The 22,180-nt window shown below is 36.4% G+C and overlaps 2 protein-coding genes across 2 annotated transcripts; one reads left to right on the top strand and one right to left on the bottom strand.

Moving 5' to 3' along the window:
• The first annotated feature begins 113 nt into the window (after positions 1-113).
• LOC111345073 (dynein axonemal assembly factor 5) lies at positions 114-17,841 on the top strand. Its single transcript, XM_088756884.1, has 20 exons — positions 114-246; positions 3,064-3,275; positions 4,026-4,260; positions 4,600-4,734; positions 5,387-5,535; positions 6,191-6,287; positions 6,881-6,968; positions 7,165-7,277; positions 8,384-8,506; positions 10,432-10,611; positions 11,572-11,763; positions 11,995-12,093; positions 13,103-13,263; positions 13,763-13,894; positions 14,149-14,260; positions 14,689-14,785; positions 15,002-15,104; positions 15,707-15,809; positions 16,654-16,751; positions 17,156-17,841. The coding sequence occupies exons 1-20, from the start codon at positions 181-183 to the stop codon at positions 17,196-17,198; spliced, it is 2,538 nt and encodes an 845-aa protein (XP_088613010.1). The 5' UTR covers positions 114-180; the 3' UTR covers positions 17,199-17,841.
• LOC111345077 (peptidyl-prolyl cis-trans isomerase-like 3) lies at positions 17,621-22,160 on the bottom strand. Its single transcript, XM_088756885.1, has 7 exons — positions 22,063-22,160; positions 20,351-20,425; positions 19,793-19,845; positions 19,525-19,565; positions 18,804-18,871; positions 18,249-18,367; positions 17,621-18,088 (listed from the first exon to the last, which is right to left on the bottom strand). Exons 1-7 carry the CDS (start codon positions 22,063-22,065, stop codon positions 17,953-17,955), a joined length of 495 nt encoding a protein of 164 aa, XP_088613011.1. The 5' UTR covers positions 22,066-22,160; the 3' UTR covers positions 17,621-17,952.
• Positions 22,161-22,180: the final 20 nt, after the last annotated feature.

Genomic DNA, 22,180 nt, shown 5'->3' with positions numbered 1-22,180 from the left:
GTCTTTCAAATTTGTTTTTCTCGAAAGAGAAACTTTATGTGAGTCATGATTTTCTTTAAATAATGGAAAAAATATTTTTCTACTCGAGTTGAAAACGAAATTTCTTGAATAGGTGGTGTGGCTAAAAACAACATTCAAAATCTTCCCTACCCCCTCCCCAAAGGTAGAAGTTATGACAAGATGGCGGAAAAGACCGCGGTACAATTGAGTCCAACTGACAAGGACGCTTTGGAAGCGCTATTGCAGGTTAGTTCTTCAAGAACTGTCATATTTCTATGTATAGCCTTATTTATCACTTACCAGTATTTCAGATGTAGGAGAACATTGTCAAAATGCTTGTGTCTGCTCTAAGAAAAGAGAGGAAACCAAATAAACTTACATGGCAACGCATTTAGCAACGAACGTGGGTTACATGTGCTAATATATCTCCTGTACCAAAAATAGGGAACTCTTGAGTGCCAATTTATTTACATGTTTGAAATAGTATCATATATTACGCTCAATCACAAACGCAAATCACATTGATTTTTCTCACTCCTGCTTGCTGTCGACAAATTAAAGTAATTACCTAATTTGAACACAGTTAACAATCTTAAATGACTCGAGCCCAACGATAAAGCCTTAGACAAGGCCAGTTAGAAAGGCCACTTGAGTGTTAACATTACGGACATTTTCTTGAACAGGGGATGTAGAATCCATGCTAGGCTTGTAAAACGTCTGTAAATCTTTGTTTGGCGTGAATAATTAGTGTAAGTTTTAAATTTTAAAACAACTCGTACATCCCTGTAGGAAATGTGATACATATGAAGCCTTACCTTAAATCAAAATGTATATAATCTTTAGCTGATATTGTCGTGAACAAGTAAGGGTAATTGATCCTCAGTTTTCATCAGAAGTACTTGTAGGTTTAGTTGTTGATATACTAGCACTAATCCTGTGTGAACTCTGCATACAAGATGGACTCTCACTTGCATGGCTGCCATAGCATTGCTTGGCTAGTTCCTGTAAGATGATGACACCAGACTCTTGTTGTTTGAAGAGAGGATAACTAGATGAATTGATAAATCACTATCACTTTTTCCACAATTGACTGAGTAATGTTGCACTATGATTGGTCAATTTGCTGTTGTCAATGAGAGTACAATTACCCTTCTCACATCAATGTGTCAAGCAATGTAATGCCTCTATCAGCTATCAAACATGGCTGCAGACTCAGATATTTTGATGTAGAAATTGTGGTTTAAAACAAATCAACAGTGGTTTGGTATGGTCTGTACCCATCCTCGGAGACCCAGGGGCTGAGTCGATTTCAAGTTAGGGCACGAAGAGCCCCTGGGGACATTGTCTTACAAGACTAGTTCCAAACGGTCGCACTCGTTCTGCCATCTGATTGGTGCCAGAAAATCTTTGTGTTTTTCTGCCCAATCAGAGTGAAGTCTGCTTTAGAGTCCTTTCGTGTGTTTTAACACGGACATATACTAGTAGCTCAGTTGCTCGCTATGTTTGTCTGGACCTTGCGACGGAGATTTGCTTGAGGTGAAAAGTTTCAGTCTCAGCACACAATGTAAGAGAAGTCGATCAGATTGTCCGCGAAAATCTTACCGGAAATTATACTGAATACTTTCGCAGGTATCACTAGAGAACGTGTTTTAAAGTTTGCGAGGTTTGTATAAAACACGATGATTGCAGTCATTGATATGTCGCTTTAAACGTTAAAGGAGATTTAAGCTTAAATCTTTCTAGATTTTTTGCATAATTTGCTGTGACTGAAACTTTGCCAATCCCATGAAGTTATTTCGTCCCACTGGCCACGCAGGTATGTTGAGCAACTGGCGCATTCGCCTACGTAGCTTTCTGTTTTCTGTGCGCGCCAAAATCTAATCTTAGTAGTAAAGACTATACGGCCAAGGTTGCAGAGAACGTCGAGTTCGTGGACGACCTCCAGCAAGTGCTAAGAGAAAGCTAAGCTGTGTTTCCGGTTAGCTAATTAAAATCTGAACAAAAACTTATTAACGAGAACATCGCGGGAAGGAGAGATGTTTTCAAGCAGTTACCGATGGGCTTTGGAAAGAGTTTAATCTTTCAACTGCTGCCTAGAGTGTTGAAATTCTTGAGCCAGGAAGGCCACGGATTCTCTTCTTGTCCCTTGGTCATTGTCATTTCACCTCTTAGGTCGATTGTTTAAGACCAAGTTAAATACCTTTGATCATTGGAAATCGATCCGATGCTGTTTTCAGTGGGAAAAACAAAACCAAAGACCAAGAAATTTTGGATGGAAAGGGCGGGTTTACTTTATTGCAAATGTCAGCTTAGTAGAACAGGATCATCTACCCACATCTAATAAGCAAAAGTTTCCACGCTCAGCTTTTCTTTTTTTTCAAGCGAAGATGAGATTAGATTTTGGCACGCACAGAAAGTTGCGCAAGAACCAGTTGCTCGACATACCTGCGTGGCCCGTGCGACGAAATAACTTCCCGGGATTGGCAAAGTTTTAGTCACAGCAAATTATGCAAAAAATCTAGAAAGATTTAAGCTTGAATCTCGTTTAACGTTTAAAGCGACATATCAATGACTGCAACCATCGTGTTGTGTACAAACCTCGCAAACTTTAAAACACGTTCTCTAGTGATACCTGCGGAAGTACTCAGTACAATTTCTGGTAAGATTTTCGCGGACATGATGGATTTCTCTTACATTGTGCGCTGAGACTGAAACTTTTCACCTCAAGTAAATCTCCGTCGCACGGTCCAAACAAACAAAGCGAGCAACTGAGCTACTAGTTTATGTCCGTGTTAAAACACACGAAAGGACTCTAAAGCAGACTTCACTCTGATTGGGCAGAAAAACACAAAGCTTTTCTGGCACCAATCAGATGGCAGAACGACTGCGACCGTTCGGAACTAGTCTTGTAAGACAATGTCCCCAGGGGCTCTTCGTGCCCTAACTTGAAATCGACTCAGCCCCTGGGTCTCCGAGGATGGTCTGTACCCTATCAATAATGAAATTTGCCTGCATTACAGTGGTGAAAATTAATTTTGACTCTTATATGACTATTTATTACAGGGCATTCAAAGAGATATTAACTGCCTCGGTGATGATAACAGAGGAACAAGGAAAAGAGCCCTGGAAAAGATAACAAAAGAACTGTTTTCAAAAACCAAATTTTCAGCTACTGTGTTGCAAGTTACATTTGAAGAAATATTAAAACCCATTTTGAAGCTGTTCTCAGATCCAACAGAAAAGTGTCGAGAGCTTTCTGTCCAGATGGTTTCCCAGTAAGTTATAGTAGTGTGGTAAATTATTGTTTGCATGGGATAACACTGTATTGGAGGGAAAATTTGGAAAAATAGGGAATGTTGAGCAATTATAGCCAATGCTGAGAGAGGAAAGTTATGACTAAGTGATTGAAATCATATTGTTTTCATAGACTACAGTGTCTTGACATGTATTTCAGAAAATTATTTTATACACTTGAAATTCATATTCCTGAATAGGAGTGTCTTCATGAGAAATGTACATGTAGTAATTCACCATAATTATTTATCTTTTTTTAACTTAAAATATGGATTCCACTCTGCTCTGATTTGTAATCTCTGTGTTTTAAATGCATCAAGTTCTTCTAAGTACTGCTTGGTAATTCTTTAACTATAGCTGTTGAATTCACGACGATTACTTCCAAAACACTGTAAAATGCTTCTTATTTAATAAGTATACTGTATTGTGAATAAGACCCTGTGGACTCATTCATCCCTTGCACTTCTCACTTAAATTCTAGGATTGTCAAGCTACTGTTAAGAGTGATACTCTGCTAGAATTCTCATGATTCAGTATTGTTTAGCTCAGGGTTGTGTCAGATATTAACCTGCAGAGAACTTAATGTTACCCAGATACAATCAAATCTGTCTCTTCAATTTGGTTCAACCATACCAGCTACTCTGTGTCAATCCATCGTCCACAGAAGAGACTATTTCAGTGGACACAAAAAATATAATTAAAGTTTGACACGAGTTTTTTCTCCCTTTTAGATTTGCCAAGAAAGTTTCAGACTTATCCTCATTTTTACCATACATCATCCCAAGTATGGTGCAAAGACTTGGCCAACCAGAGATAGTAGAAACTTGCGAGGAGCTGAGATTGTACATAATTGAACTGCTGTGTTCTGTGATAGAGATCTGTCATGAAAAAATTGGTGTATACATTGATGACATGATAAAGATTCTTCAGAGAACTCTGGTTGATCCATTTCATGATGTGAGGAAGGTTAGTATTCTTTGGTCAACATGATGATGAACCACAAAAGCGTTGCATTATTTTTTTTTTTCTGGCTATGAATACTTTAAAGGCCTTCTTGGGGGTGAAATACCTTATTGTAATCATTATGGTGAGTGGGCCAAACTCCTGGTCAACCACAGAAACTAACAGAAACCACAGATCTCTAGCATGATGAACAACTTGAATTGAGTTCAGACTTGTTATTTGTACATTGCTAAGTGTTTTTGGTCATTTGATTGTAAAAAAACCATGATCCCAAACCTTTAACTACTCATTACATTCTGTGGAATGAATCAGCACTGACTACTCTTGTCTTCCTGTTCCTAGGAAAGTTGCCGTTGTACCAATGTCTTGGCTGTGGCTGTTCCTGACCAGTTTTACTTTCAAGCAAATTGTTTAGTAAATCCCCTTCTTAAGTCTCTTTCTCATCAGCACTCCAAAGTTAGAGTATCTTCTATACAGGTGAATGGAATATAATTTTGTAGTTGCTACAAAAATTCATCAGTGTTGTTCTATTTTTTTTTTTCCAATATGATATACTGGTAATTGTTTAGCTGATCAGCATGAGTTGGTACTGTAACACCCAAGTATTTCTTGGGAGGGATGTTTTTTTTAAAGTATCATCTCTCATGACTTTACTGCATTCTGTTAAGCCAGGGTAATTTTTAGTTATTTTTTAGTTAATTTTTATTATAATTATTATCTGTAAATTTGTGTTCATCATTTGCTTGTCAAGGGTTTTTTAATTGTTTATGACCCGATCAATGTTCTTAATACCTGCAATTATTATTTTTAATTATGATATTATAGGTCTTACCCTTGTAACTTGAGGAATGATTAAAATGTAACATCTTTCTGTGATTTTAGTACATTTTCTTGCAAACAGATTATGAGAACATACATTCAACCTTATCGATTAGAGCAAAAGCTTATAACCAACTAGTCAGAAGGTGTTGTCTTGAATTACATTATAAGACCAAATTCTCAGTCTAATTCATAAGGAAATGTTTGGGATTCAGAGGGGAGAATTATGAATTGAATCTTAAGAGGTAAAAGATGTCTGGAATGAATTGATTACTGATCAACATTCAATTTGATATTATTTTTAAATTAGGCCTTAGGTGTCGTTATTAAAGGTGGTGATGGTAAAAATTTGGATGATGTGGTGTCGCATCTCGCACAAAGAACATTTGACAGTGCTCCAACAGTAAGAAAAGCAGTAACAGGTGTTGTTGGTGATTGGCTCTTGAATCTCAGAGATAGGTCAGTCAAATGGCCTGCATCTTCTCTGTACTAATAGCAGGAGATGTTTAAACCAAATAATTATGTGTAATTATTATCACTGTTACTCTCACTTTCATTGTCAAGTTGTCATAATCATAATTAGTGAACTAGTAATTATTGTAGCCGGGTGTTGTCAGGGCTAGACACTAACTTTTCAACTTACTAGCCAAGTGGCTTGTGACATCTTAGATGTTTTTATAATAGATGTTACCACAATTTCAGTCTGTTTACTAGCAGGGAAACTGGCCAGTGGAAATTGAAAACCACCAACCAAAACTGAATTTCTACTAATCTGTGGCTAGTGGGCTACTATTAGTGTTGAGCCCTGGTTGTCATAAATTTACTATTAATAATTACTTTTTTTAATAAATAAATAATAGTTAGTATTACCCTTGATATCATGAACTAATGTCAGTGGGAGAAAGGTATAAGCCCTTTCAAATCATAAGAACTTTTGCTTTAGTTGAGAGTATCGCACCTGCTACATTTGGCAAAAAAAATTAAAAATAGATAAATAGATCATTATGATTAAAGAAGATTTTTAAAACCTTCTTTGTACAGATCAAGTTTTAACTTACCAACAATGAAATGTGTATTCAGTTTGATAATATATAATTATGATATTTTCTTGTAGATATTCATATTTTCATAAACTCCTGCCACTGTTGATGACAGGACTATCTGATGAGTTACCTGATATTCAGAGGCAGTCTAAAGAACTCATGAACAAGGTATTTAATATATGAATGGGATTTAGCAGTGGACATTCCATGAGGTGGCCCTTAATTCTTGCCCACTGTTACCAGGTCAAATTAGAATTTAGAATGTTGGTTTTTGTGGAGGGAGGAAAACTGCAGGACCTTGAGAAAAGCTCTTGGAGCAAGGATGAAAACAAACAACATGTCTCAACCGCCAGGTCTGGGAATGAAACCTGGGCCACAGTGGTGAGAGGTGAACACTCTCACCACTGAGCCATCCCTCCTTCCCTATGTCCAGTAATTTCAACTACCAATTTGCAGTCAAGTGAAAAAGGTGTTTTTTTTCATGAATTGAATTTTTCTTTTTTTACCAATTTAAAACCACCCTGGTGAAAATCCTGTTCAGGATCCTGTGCAAGATCTTGATAGGATCCTTACTAGGATCCTACCTGAAATCCTATTCAGGATCTTGTACAAGATCCTGTAGGATCCTATAGGATCCTGTAGGATCTTGTACAAGATCCTATAGGATCCTGTAGGATCTTGTACAAGATCCTATAGGATCCTATAGAATCCCGGACAGGATTATCACCAGGGCATTGAATTATGAATTCATTTCTTCACAGGTTGGTGATCAGTACACTTTAGAAAATGAGGAAGAATTAAAGGACAGAATGAATTTTGAGGAACAATCTAGTTACAGACTCCAAACGGGTACTTAAAGAGTATTTTTTATAATTATAATTAGTATAATTTCAGAGCTGAGCAAAGAGTTTCGGCGAATAATTGTTAATTATAATTATGAAGAAAAAATATAACATTTGATCTTAAAGGGGGTGTTCTGCTTGTGAACTTTACAATTTGGCTTCTTCAGTATATAGAGCTTTCTATCATTATTTTGTTTTTAAAGGTATGGATCGTCCAAGTCTAGGGTGCAGAATATTAGTACAAAGAAATCTTTCCAAAATTTTACCAGCTGCATTACGTGATATGGCAGATTGGACAACTGACACAAGAATCAAGGTTTGTACCAGTACCGACTATTTCTTACAATAATTATGTCACTCTTGAAAATCTTCTTCATTGTTGCAAGTTTGCTGGTGGATGAGAAAGTTGTTTGTTTTATGATCGATTTCTTACCTGTGAGTGATTTAATCGTATTGATAAGCTAATGAAGTTTTTGATTCATGAAAACACATGTACAATATAGTGTGCTTAGAAATGAAATTATTTTAGTTTACATTGTAAGCTATGTAATGGTAAGTATTATCAGAGTACATGAAGACAGCAGTGAGAGTAGAATTTGAAAATATTAAGTAACTATTTGATATATAAAAAAAATATTTGCTGAAAATTTCCAATTGGCTAAGTACATGCACAAGCAGATTAAAGAGATCCTCCTTGACCTGATTTCACTGAGGCCTCAGGCTTAGATTCCACTTGTAATGAGTCAGAGATTTTGATAGAAAAGATACAACATTGTATGATTAAAATTGACTGAGTACAAACTTTCAGCATATATCAAGATGTTGCGCATCTTCTTGGAACTTTCAGAAAAAATTGAAAGAGCTTTGATCTCCATAATTTTTCTTGGATGTACACTTTGAATCAGGGTGAATATGTACTTGCTGCTGCTGGTAATAAAAGGTAGAATAAAACAAAATAACATGTTTAATGTAAATAGAAAGAAAAAGGCAGTAAGTTTTGAGCTTGGAAAAAAAAAGTAAAAAGATACCTCTGCCACTGCTGCTCAGTGTGAGATCATGCAGTTCATGACAAGACGAAAAAACATATTTATAGCTATTTCTTTACCAAGCTTAAAATTTACCATGATCTTTTTTATTCTATTTACAAAAGAACATGATGCTATCAACATTGCTGATCCTAGCAGTATACAGGACACGTGTCAAATGTGGACTTTGTAATGGCCCTGCTCATAACAGTGTCTGTGGCTCAGTGGTAAAGCATGCATGGGAGCATGGAATCCAAAGGTCTGAGGCTCAATTCCTCATGGGGATTCAGAATGTTTTCTTTGTCCCGCACACTCAAGACAAGATGTAAAGAAAACCATTTTAGGCCAATATGTTTAATGGTTTAAATTCTGGTTATTTGTTTTCATCTCTTAACAGGCTTCATCTTTAGTTTATTTCTTACTATTTTATGCTGAGGATAACACAACACAGCATATGGAGATCTTGTTACAAGGCCTATATAAGGCTAGCCAAGATGAAAATGAACAAGTTGTGAAAGAGGTATTGAAAGGAGGATGGTTGAAATATTGCCCTTACATTATGCAATCTCACAGGGACTGAAATAAATGAAAACCATGAAAATCTTGTGAAATTATTCATGGTAAACTCACAGATTTTTCACAGGATTTTCATGGTTAAAGACCGTTAAATCAACAGCATTTCAAGTCTCAGTGCCATGAAAAAGACATAAAAAATCCATGAAAAACCTGTCAGGGAAAATTTCAATATTCATGACCCATGAAATATTGTGTAAACTTAAGTGACCTAGATGCTATGAAATACCCACGAAAATAGCATTTTCTAGCCTTTTCAAAGGTAATGAAAAACCCATGAATTTCATGTCAAAAAAATTCATAGTTAAAAATTCACAGATTTTTAATGGGTTGCAGCAAACCATGACCCAATGAATATACATGTAGGTTAAAGATTCATTGACCATTGAAATTTTCTCTGAATTCTCAGGTCTCCATGGTTTTTTCATGGCATATGAAAGTTAATTGCCAGTCAGTTTTCATGGGGTTGTTAGGATTATGCATTTCAAGCACTGTGAAAATTCCATAGAAACCCCATGAATTTGGAATGAAAAATTAATGTCTTCACAATTATGTAGTGTTGTACACTGAATTTCCTTTTATTAGTGAATAAATTCATAAGAAGTCAGTCCCACGGGTTATGAAAGTCATTTCACTAGGCCATGAAATGATCTTCAAAGGTTTTTCACAAGAAATGAATGGAATTTTCATAAAACTACAATTCACAGTGCACCTACAAGTGCATTTTATTGGTTTGGCCGTGATATAAGTGAGTGAACTTGGGAAGAGGTGTGGTCCCACAGGCTTTACACTAGGTTTTGAGATGTCTATGAGTTTCTTCGGAAAAGCAGAAAAAAATCCTGAAAATTAAAGAAACCTCTTACATTAACTTGAAACTTAAATAATATGTCATTCAGTATCTGGTTTTGAAGACAATTTTGTATTTATTGTATGTAATATAATTATGCAAGAGAAGTCATATGCCATAGTAACCTGTGGTAAGGCTCCTTCTCTATTCTGAATTTGCTTAGTACGTTAGTACCTTAGTACTCGGTATGGACAACTCATCATGGCTTGTTCTGAATTTGCTTAGTACGTTAGTACCTTAGTGCTCAGTACGGACAACTCATCACGGCTTGTTCTGAATTTGCTTAGTACGTTAGTACCTTAGTACTCGGTATGGACAACTCATCATGGCTTGTTCTGAATTTGCTTAGAACGTTAGTACCTTAGTACTCGGTACGGACAACTCATCACGGCTTGTTCTGAATTTGCTTAGTACGTTAGTACCTTAGTACTCGGTATGGACAACTCATCACGGCTTGTTCTGAATTTGCTTAGTACGTTAGTACATTAGTACCTTAGTACTCGGTAGGACAACTCATCACGGCTTTGGAAGGTTTATTACTCAGCTGTAAGACCTATTTGTTTTATGTTCTTTTTCAACTGATTATTTCCTAAATTTATAATTCCTTTGCATAGATGTAGATAAACAAATAAAAGAAAGATAGAATTTTTAGGTTTATAATGGGCAAGAACAGCAGAACTTAAACAAGTCTGATCAAATCGGCTTAATTTTAATAGTATGTAATAATCATCCGTACTCAGCGAAAAACAAGAAAAAAAGAATCCTATTTTAGGCATGGTCTATCCTTTTCAGGAAGATCACATATGCCATTAGGATAATTATGCTAAAAGTTCTTTCCTTCCCCTGTATAAGGGTGAAAGTTAAGGGAGGGATCATGGGGGCTTGGATCACTTTCCTTTAATGGCACAGAAAGTGTTTTTCTGCTTAATTATATATTAGTACACTAGATTTCACTACTCCCAAACTGCTTTATTGTTTTTCATGTGTGGCCTCTTTTTTTCCAAACATTTTTCTTCTCTCATCAGGTTGTGTCAAGTGCTGAACTTGCAGGCTGTTTTGTAGATCCTGCACTTTTTTGCAAGCTAGTACTTCCTTATCTGAAGTCCTCTGCAGGAAGTTCAACTACTTCTTGTAGCAGCTGTTTGATGATTCTAGCAGCCTTGCTGAGAGGCTGCAGTCCACAGCTCATTAAACCTCATCTTAAGGTAGAGTGGAAGTTGCACTCATCTGTCAACCACTCAGAAATAATTATATTAATGTAATAGGGAGAGACTAAACACATCTTCCAACCTCTTTATATTTTAAGCCATGTGTAGAACAGAACTTTGGTAGGAACTTGATTAATGCATTAAGATTAATGCATTAATGCATCAGTTGTTGCAGTGTGCACATGAGTAACAGTGATGTCACTTTGAATTTTCCTCAGTTGTACAAGAATTGTTGGTCTAGCTGCTACCTGTTGGTGACATACTTTGAATTCATTTTATTTGCATGCTTTCTTCTGAAATTCTCTCTCTCTACTCATGATCACCACTTACTGTCTGGAAATCACCCTTCAACATAAAAAAACAGATTTGTTTCTTGGCAAACATTTATGGCAAAACCATTAGATCAGCATCATTGTTTGAGAAATAGAACTGAGCCAATTTAATTAATACAGCTACTTAGTTAGTGTAAGGGAAAGAATTAGGTTCAAAATTCCTTCTTGACAATCATCTCCTACTTACATTATAAAACTTGCTTTAAACTTTACTGCTGAGCTCCCTTCTAATCTCTCTCTAAAGCATTCCACCCCCATAAATTATTACTTTGTTTACTGGAGAATGTACAGAAAGTTTTATTATTTAAAAGCTCATAAATTTTCAATATTTTTTTGGTGAACCATGTGCCTAGACCTCCCACTTTAGCAGCTTGTGTCCTTGTTGCGTGAATAGTAGGCTTTCTGCCTTATACAGCTGCATGTAGCCATCAAAATTACAGAAAACCCTTTTTCGATTTTTGAGGATATTGTTTTCTTTCACATAATGTTACAGAAGGCTTGCCAACAAATTAAAGAAAATTTGTATATAAATTAAAGATAAAATTTAGATTAAATGATTCATCATAAAAAAATGTAAGATATCAAATTTAATTTAGTAAAACAATATCCTTGTGTTAACCTTTAGGATGTTTGTAGCATGATATCCCTTCCTGATGTCTGCTGTACAGAACATTTGTCATCTCAGCAACATCTCCTGGCCACTGTTTCAGCAGTTATCGACAAGGCTGGTGAAGAAAGCAATATACACAGCTTTTTGTTGTTTTATGTTTTAATACATGTGAAGGCACTGCAGCGGGAGTCAAGCCTTGAACTTGAGGTACATTTCAATTACTGCATTCTAGATAAAATAGTTGACCAGTGGTCAGTTTCCTCTAAACTTTGTTGTGTAAAGTGTACCACTTGGAGGAGATAAGCCACACTGCCAGTAGTCTACATGGATAAAGAAATTTTTTTCCATTTTTTGACTGCTAGTTGCCCCAATCTCCCCCCCCTCCCTTCCTCTTGCAGCACAACTTAACATTAACATAATGATTCTTTTTGTAAACAGGTTGATTCTGTTTTAACGAAGCTTGCTACAGCACAGAATTTAGCATTTTCAAGTAAGCTTTATGAGAATCACATCCAAGACTTCTTGAAAAAACTAAAAGTAAGTAGTGAGAGGAAGGACAAGTTAAAAGCTTGATGTGTTCCATCTTAAACAAAGTTAATATGTAGTAACTATTTAACAACAGTTACTATTCACCGAAGTTGAGGTGGTTAGTGGTGGATATTTACCGAGCCGCGAAGCGGCGAGGTAAATATCCACCGCTAACCACCGACACTGAGGTGAATAGTTGTTTTAGTATATACTAAACAGTGAGATAATAATTATACACCACCTTCGTTAATTTGAGTGATTTCTTCGCTTGTCACGGATGCAAGCCGGGACGCCATTTTTTCTCGAGTTGCTCAGAGGTAAATAGCAAAGGATATTCGGAGTTTGAGTAGCCAATCAGAGCGTGCCCTCAACGCTATCCACTGTTTTAGTATATACTAATAATAACTATTTACTGAAGAAAGCAGTTCTTAATACACTGGAGACAACTTTGTTTTATTTTAGCCATAGCTATTACAACATTTAGTAGCTCCATGAAGGAGGAGTTTAGATGATACTTTTTTTATTCCTGTCCTAAGTTGAGCTTAATGGATTTAGGATGGGCTCTTCTTGAACCAAGAAAACACTTAATACAATTAGACATGGTTTTATACTATGTACTCTGGTTTAAAGATTTAGTGATGGTACCTTAGAGGTTACAATATTTGATCCAATGTTTCATCACTACTGTCTAGTGCCTTCACTGGGGTGATATAATCGTTGCAACAGGAGGTCCTTTTGTATGCTCACTAATTAGCTGCCTTTTTATCTGACAAGGTGTAAATAGGCGTCAAGTAGTAAGCCACCATCATTACGATTTAAAGGAGCGTAGGTGGAATTGATATGTCAAGCTTCCAAACAAAGGCACTGGTACTAATGTTGATTGGTGGTGATAATTTTAGAATTATCCCACCCAATTGTATGGTTAGTTGGGCATGTGTGCTTGAACAAAACTGAATTTTCTATTTTGCAACAGCAGAGCACTTTTTGAAATGTGTACCAAACTAACTTTTTGTTTTAGGAAAATCACACCTCTTGGACCCATCATTCTCCAGAGTGCCGCCTGTTTGATGTGTTATTGACTGAATCTGGACCAATCATCGGTCTTCACCTTCAGGATGTCATGGAGATTTTTACTGAATGCTTAGACAGTCAGAAAAAAGATCCTGAACTAAGGCTGAAGTAAGAAATGCACTGTGTCATTTAATTAAGAGTTGTAGTACTGTTGTATTAGTTGTAATTATAGGAACAAAGCTATGCTGCAGGAAGAGGTTCAAGTGACCTGCTGCTGCAGCTTGCTATCTGGTTACATCTAGTAAGTTATTCTTTATTAGCAGGAGACACTAAAAACTAGATTAACAGCAAACTTATGATATCAGATAGTGATGGTAAGAAATGAAACAAATAAGTACTCATAATCAATGCATTATTAGATACTTTCAAGTCATTATCTTATTTTACTTCAGTCAATCTGTAAAATGCAGTTTGGCATTATGAGGTTCATAGATTAGTGCATTGTAGGAAAAATACCTTAAAATGACACACAAGCATACTTCGAACTTTAAAATCAGTGCTGTAGTTTATAGTAGAGCATCAATTAATCATGTTGGGTAGCAGATGTTCACAATAACAGAGTGTTTGGATTTTGTATGTGTCAATTGTTACTTTTGGTGATTTGCAGAATGTTTTCACTGTTGTCACGGCTCTTCATGAGTGCATCTGAATCAGTGGATTTACTGCAAGCTTTCAATCCTTACTCAGTACAAGCTGTTCAAAACCTGATCATCCCGAACTGTGTATGGCAAGCGGGAAGGTAAGTGCTCTATTAACCAATCAATCATTAATTTTTTGATACAAAGTTTGTAATAAATGCATGCAGTGTCACATCCATGCTCCCTCTCACGTACATCAAAGTATTTCTTGAGTGCTTGGGAAGGTTGCAAACCTGCAAACATCTTCAAAGCAGCTGCATGATGCATGTCACCCATCTGCCTCATTGGTGATTTACTGACTCATTAAGAAAGCCTTAAACCTAATTCTTTTTTTTTTTTTTTTTTTCATTTTAAGAACTGCCGCTGCTGTTCGTTCTGCAGCAATCTCTTGCCTATGGGCTTTGCTGCAATCCAACCTGTTGTCTATGCAAGTTGCTAGACAAATAATGAAGGAACTTCTAACTCAGGTACACAAGCTATGGGTTTACAATAATTTTATTTACATATCAACACTTGAAGAAAAACTTTGTAGATTAACTATTTGCTGAGCTTTCTCAATTTTTAAAACTCAATCTGAGAAATTCCCTGTTATGCATGAACATTATAGATGATGCCAATTTTCTTAACACATTTTGATAACTTCTGTGATCATGCAATCTTCAATCTTTGTTACTTTATTACTCAGTGGATGTCGTACATTATGGAAGCCATTTGCTTTATTTGTTTTATATGATAAAAAGACTGAAAACTCAAAGGCATATTGTTTTTATTATTTTGTTCTTTTTTTTTTTACTTGAATATGCTGTATAAAGTATCTTGGTAACCTTTTGGGCAGTTTGATGTATTGTTGTCCCTCTTCTTCTACTTAAGTCTGATTCTAGATATCTCTCTCTAGCTCACATCTTGCCTTGATGACCACAACCAAACCACAAGACTTGTATCATGTAAAGCCCTCCAGAGGCTCCTGATGTCTTGTAAAGACAGTTTCAATGGTGAGTTGCTACTTCTTGTTGTTTCAGTTTTAGTAATAGAATGAACTAATTAAAGAAAATAATTATCAGCTGGGCAGGTCTATGTTAAAGAAAGGTGTGGTTTTGTTCCATCAAATTAAAGGTGCTTTTGATTTGGGAATGTGCTGCAGATTCCCTTTCTTTCATTGTCTGAGGCATTGTTATGAAAATGATTTTCTTTATTTCACTCTTGTGTAGCTGATATGCTTCATCAGGTGTACCCTGAGTTACTGAAGAGAATGGATGATAGCAGTGATGAGATAAGAATTGTTGTCACAAGAACCTTTCTTGCTTACTTTAGGTGGGTGCAGTTGAGTCTACATATTAATTGTATTTATCATTTGTGTGAAATACTCTGCAAAAGTGAGGTAACTGTATTTATATTGCATGTACCCTCCAATCTTAACTCAAGTTCATTTTACTTAGAGAAACAGCATTCTGCATCAACTCTGTCTCCTTGATCGTCAACAACAGCATGTCACAAAAGCAAAATAATTAATGCACTTCTCAATACCATTTGTGGACTTGGACAACCATATATTTTAATGTCAGGACGCAAACAGTGTGACTTTTTGGATATTTTGCATAGAGAGGAAATGTATGGGAATACCAAGACTCCACAGTTTTGCAACATACAACACTCTGATGAGTACTTATGCACAACATCAATAGAAAGTGAATTTATTTTTATTTGAAAATGTTGCCTCATTGTCACTCTTAGAGCCAAATTTGATAAAATTCAGCAATTTTTAAAAGGTTTGAGAAGAAATTTGTTTCCAGTCCTGTACAAGACTAACTTAGCATTATCATTAGTACAACACTAAATACTCCTGGACTTGGTCAAACATTATTTAAAATTGTTTACCTCAATGTCCATATCATGGTACTCTTTTTGTCCCTCAGAGCTTTTCCATCAGATTATGATAGTGACTTATACAAGTTACACCTGCAAGCCATGTTCAAAGGTCTGTTGGTACATTTAGATGATCCCTCAGCTTCAATACAGGTGAGTAAATTTAAGAACACCTGTGGCTATTATTTTCATTGTGCCTGTTTTGAATTGTAGAGAGAGACAGGCAAGTTAAAAGCACCTATAAATACCAGATCATCATTATGTCTGTCTTCTGTCAGGACACTTCACATATTCCACTAGCCTTTTCCAGTCCCCGTGATCTTCCACAGTATCAACAGAATTTGAATACTCAGTGCTCAAAATGGAGAAAAAAGCCCCAAGAGTAGATCATCATCTATGTTAACTTTTAAAGGCATTTCACTCATTGCTCAAGGAAACGACAATCAGAGATGCATTCAATTTGAGGGGTACTTCATACACCAAGGTGCTAAATGTAATCAGTTAACTCTATAAAAAGACCAGAGCCACTATATAATGATATAACGACCTCATGGTGAAACAAACTCCATCTTGAATCAATTTTCAATGAGTCTGGAAAGTAATCAGGCGATTGCATTGGCTTTGTATTACTTGACTCTTTGATTGGTCCAGAAAATTGGTGCCACTCTTTCAACCAGTCAGATGTAAAATTAAAACTGATTATAACTTTGTTTGGTCACATTTAGGCAGTTTGGAACTCAATCTGAGAAATTTCATGTTTTGCATGTAGATGTAGATGATGCCAATTGTTTAAAAAATTAACAAATTTTGATAACTTCTGTGATCTCTGTTTCTTTATTACTCAACTAAATTATGGAAGCCATTTTCCTTTGATTGGTGATTCTGATCACATTGGAGATGATTTTTATTTTGGTTTTAGTTTTACAACACTCTCTCAAAAAGTGCTCTTGTTGGAAAAGTAGTGTCAGTAGTATACTGTACTCTTTTTATTTTGCAGGAAGCAACACTTAATGTGCTAAAAGATGCAGCAAAGGTGCAACCTTTGCTACTAAAAGAACAAGTGGAGGCTGTAAGGCATAAACACAGAGTGGCTAGGTAAACCTCTGCTGATGGGTATCCCTATTTTAGCTTTCCAAAGTAGGCTAGCTCAACTTGTGACTAAATGTATGCTTTATAATTCCCTCAGACAATTTAAGGCAGAGGGCAAACAGACAATAAAGCAGAAGTAAACATAATGGATCAAATCCACCAATTACAATTTTGTGATGTGACCATTTCATCCCTTCTAAAAACAAAAAAATATTATACTTGTCTCCTTGAAGTTTTGTGACATACTTGGTATGTCTATGATCTGGCCTGTGGAAAGATAGTTTGTTCACAAAAGGCCAGACAAGATGTTGTGTATGAGTGCCAAATCATCCATGCACTTGAAATGCCATTAAAGTATTTTTTTTTTTTCATGAAAGCGTAACTTAACCTTATGCTTTTCAACTCTATAGGTACTGTGAGGAATTAATAAACCACTGTCAGGCTACAGTGTGAAGGAAATTTGAACATCAGCCCAGTTCTAAGAGGATGAACTTGTGAGGTGCATGATCATGTGCTGAGGGAACTGCTCAAGAACATGATGCAAAAATAATATACCTGGATCAATTTCCTGACAGTAAGAACTGATCAACAGCTAGGATTTGATGGTGTGAATCAAATTCATTTGCACAAGAGTTACATGTGTTAACAAAGGAAAGTGAAAGGTTGATCTCTGGACATCTCCCACAACAGCACGGTATTTATCTTGAAGGCCTCAATTTCCTTAATTGCTTTGAGGCCTAAATGACACAGAAGGATGATTTATGCAGGAGAATTTTGACTTCTGTTATTCCATATAATTATATGCATGGATGGCAAGAGTATTGGAGCTGGTACATGTGACTTCAGAGGAAACAAGGTCTGGACTCCCTCAGTACTTACAGTGTAAACAAGATTATTTTTATTTGGACTTCATGTACATCAATATAACAAGTTTTGCTCTGTACTCTGCATAATATTTATGGTTTTGAGAATGGAAGGTTTGAGAACTCTACTGTAAAGGCATAGAAAAACGTTTTATACAAAATTTGTCCCAAATTAAATAATGCTTTCTTGACACAATCTCTTGGGATTGTTTCCTGATGCATCTTGAGATGTTTGATTGTGAAGCTGTTCCTTCCGCATTTGCTTGTCTGATAACACACATTGTTGCCCTTGGTCAGTAATAAGCAGTAAGTAAGGACATGCTTAACTTTCCTGCTTCATGGAGTTATCCACTCTTATCTGCAATGGGGTTTGCATGGATGGTCACATTCTTTATTCGCACCTCAGTAAGTGGACGGTAGGTCTTCTCATTTACTGGGAGTTTCTCTAGATCATCAAGGGTCTCTAAACCATCAATTACCCTACAAATAATACAAAAAAGGATGAAAATCTAAATATTGTGTCATTGAAACTCTTAAATTGCAGTCAGCAGTAAATTTTAATTTCTGTCAACAAAGTCAGTGTTTCTTGCAAGGTTTGTTTTTAAGTGCAACAATATCTATAAGATACACAGTTACTTACTTTCCAAATACTGTGTATTTCATATCAAGATGAGGTTGTTTGCCATAACAGATAAAAAACTGTGATCCATTTGTATCTTGTCCACTATTTGCCATAGATACAGTTCCTCTTGCATTATGCTAACAGTAAGAGAAAAAATACATTAGCTTTAAATTAAAAAAAGTTATTTCAAGATGTTGCATGACAGTATCTTTAATTAGTTGCCAGACATGAGCATCATTCAGTCGTGTGTATTTGAAATGTCCATGAGTTATTACTGTTACTGACTGAAAATAAGATCTGGCCAAGGTTATCAGTTTGCTCAGATGAACAGATTGTGGAAATGCATGTCTTGAGTCATTTGTGAACAATGAAGCAAACTGTACCCTTTGTTGTGATTATGAATGAAAGACTTAAATTGGCTACACCAGATCTTTTGTAACAAAGCCAACCAAACCAGCCTATACATGACAGAATGCAAGGTATTTGATCACCAGTGCTAGGCTACATCAGTTTACTACTAAACTGTATTCAATCTTCTAGGGTCTACACTGACACTCGCATATCAACACTCACCCGCAGTGATGGACTCAGCTCATCGGCAAACTTTTTGCCCCAAATGCTTTTACCTCCTTTTCCAGTCCCTAAAATGGATAATTGAATTAGTTTTAGTTTAGTTTAATTTAATTTAATCGCCACAGGAATGGCAGGAGAAAGGAAGGGAACTTTCGTTCCAATTGACACCTAACCCCTTTATTACCCACCCATCCCACCCTGGGGAGGACATCCATCACAGTAATCTCGTGTGTGGGAAATTAATGTCTCCTACCCCAACCCTGCAGGAGACGGGACCTCCATTTATCGTCCCTATCCGAGAAGACTAGAAAGTCTAACCATTTGCAGATATTATTACAAAGGCAGCACTTTCTTCTCAGTTAATTAAAGACCCTGAGTGTTGGTCTGGCCGGATTTGAACTCACGACCTCCCGCACAACAGTCTGGCGCTCTACCAATTGAGCTAACCGGAATGCCTCTTTAGTTAGGAAACTTGATTTAATTGAATAATATTTGTTACCTCCCTTAATGGTTTGACCCCTCAGAGTGACTACCATCATAATTATTATTTTGTCCTCACAAAATTGTCCCTGAATCACACATCAAGGTCACAAGAATCAAGGAGATGATCACCAATTAAAGAAGCTCTAGATTGTTAAACAAATTCTCCTTGTCATCACCTTGGAAAATGTCTGGAGAACATGTATACTGATGGTTAGGGTGTAAAAGGTTAACTACACACCTGTGGGATCACCTGTTTGTACCATAAAACCTTTAATGTTTCTGTTGAAAAGAAGAAGTAGAAGTATAATTTAAACTAAATTGTGCTTGGATTTTTTCCTTGGGTTCAGTTTCTAACTTCTGTTTCTTTTTTTAGAAGTATATTAAAATATACTCGCAGACATAACTTAAAACAAAATGAAATAATATTGAACAACATAATAAGAGTCGTGCTTACAGTATACAAAGAAGTTGACTGAATACATGAATTAATTTCCAGGTTCACTTACCGGTGAAAAACACAATTATCATAATAACTGCTTGCACACAGAGCAAGAAAATTCTGTGAATGTAAAAATGAAAGTTAGTACCTTACACCGATTTACAAACATGACTGTATAGGCAGATTCAAGCTGATGTCATTGTTTACATTTTTGCTCATTTGCATACGGCTTTGCGTAAAGAAGGAAGCATGTTAGATACAAATTGACTTAAGGCAGCTAAAGAGCTAGAAAACCTTAGTACATGGTGAAATTTTTAGCTCTTTGGGTGTAATATTCAAGGAGAAATAGTCCATCAAAAACTGCAAAATTTCTGGGTGGCAAAAGCGCTAATGAGCTCATACACTCTATGTAAAATTTTTGAGTTTTTAAACCCGTGTTGCACAAAAAGTATTCAATGCATCAGGCTCGTATTCATTGGCCGAGTTAATCGTACTTTGACCTTTCTATATTTAGAACTGATTTATTTTTAGCTCCATCAGAAACTGAATAGCTTATGCTAATGAGGCAAATATTGTAAACAAGGATTCCCCTATATACCATCTGATATTACTATGTTGCCATTACCTCGCATGCCTTAGGAGTATCCTCACAGTAAAGCTCAATTTTGAAGTCTCCAACGTCAGTGTGCAAAGTCACAGACTGCAAGTTAAAATCACAGATGAAAACTTGTGAATAAACTTTGCTCTGACAAATGGTTAGTCATGGTGCTTAGAATACTGCCAAACATAAGAACACTAAGAAAAGTCATATCTTTTAACCCTTAGACCCCCTAAGGACTAGCATCTAATTTCTCCTCAAAATATCACCCCTGAAATCTAGAGCTCTCCTAAACCTCTCATTAGGTCGCAAGAACAAAGGAAATGATTGTTAACTAAATAAGCTGTTGATTTGCACTATGATGATGTAAAAAAAATGGTAAATTTGGTAATTAGTATGATGATGATGATGAAACTATTAGGGTGCCTAAAGAAACCTAGCTTAGGTTAGAAACATGTGCTAATTAGGGGACACAACATAGATAAATATAAATTAAGGTAAAAACATTTAAATATAAGCACAAGTATAAATGATATCAATATTTTACAGTAGGACAAATGTATCTATGAATTACAAAGATGACAGCACTTGCATCCATTATTCATTAGTGTAACTAAATCTTATGTAAGTATTTTGTTTTTGAAACATTTTAAGGTGGTAACTTCTCTCAAGTCTGGGGATAATTTTCCCCAGAGACTGGGCCCTAAATGGCGGAGGGAGTGGCTGCCATATGTTACCATATTGTACCTAGCAGCGGAGAAATCAGACTGCCTTTGGTTATAGTTAGATCAATGCTTAATAAAAATGTCACTAATAAAGGAGGGACATAGATTGTTCTTGGCTTTATACATTAAAATGCAAATGTCTGGTAATCTCCTGTTCTGCAAGCTAGGGAGTTCTTCTCTTTTTAGAAGTTCAGGGTAGCTAGCATTGTTCCTAAAGACAGCACGCAGATTGTCAGACAAATTCACTTCTTCAGCGCCTTGGGAAATGTATGGAAAACAGTATGGAGAATATGCAAAGGGATCGGATGTTAGGGTGTAGGACTGATTAACCGCCGCCTGGTTAGCTCAATTGGGAGAGCGCCGGACTGCTGTGCGGGAGGTCGAGAGTTCAATACCGGCCGGACCAACACTCAGGGTCTTAAAATTAACTGAGAAGAATATGCTTCCTTTCTTTAACATCAAGAAATGGTTAGATATTCTAGTCTTCTCGGATAGGGACGAATAAATGGAGGTCCCGTCTCCTGCAGGGTTAGGGGTAGGAGACGTTAATTTCCCACACACGAGATTACTGTGTGATGGATGTCCTCCCCTGGGGTGGGTTGGGTGGGTATTGGCACATTTGCATTTAAACGAGCTATTCGCTCATATGCGATATGTGGCTAAATAAAGTTACTTACTTACTTACCTCATACTTCCCGATCGCAGGAGTTGTCTCGCTTTTCGACAAAGCGGCTACAGTTCCTCCTACGTTTCTCTCGAAATTATTTTCTTTCTTTGAGTATCCAAATTTTTGACCAAATCTTTCAGCTAATCTATCTGAGGTTCTAAAACTGAGGCCGTTGCATTATAAATCATGGAAAGATTTCCGAACAATCCTAATCAAGACTCCAAGACAAAGTCTTGGTCCCAAAGGTAATGCATCGTTTTAGCTATCATTTTCTATTATCAAAGAACTGTCAAGATAATTGAGTATAGGACTTTAAGGATATCTGGCCCCTATCACTGTCTACTTACCATGTTTCTGATATAATATTACAAGTTTAGCGGTAAACATTAAATTTTTGCACGCTGGTCCGCCATGTTTGTCTCAGAAGCCTCGCTTTGGGCTGGCAGGCTACCAAGCTTCGAGAGT

Source organism: Stylophora pistillata, chromosome 4 (genome assembly GCF_964205215.1).
Source record: "Stylophora pistillata chromosome 4, jaStyPist1.2, whole genome shotgun sequence".
Lineage (NCBI taxonomy): Eukaryota > Metazoa > Cnidaria > Anthozoa > Scleractinia > Pocilloporidae > Stylophora > Stylophora pistillata.
The sequence above is the reverse complement of the archived record's forward strand: the minus strand, read 5'-3'. Positions and strand labels throughout refer to the sequence as shown.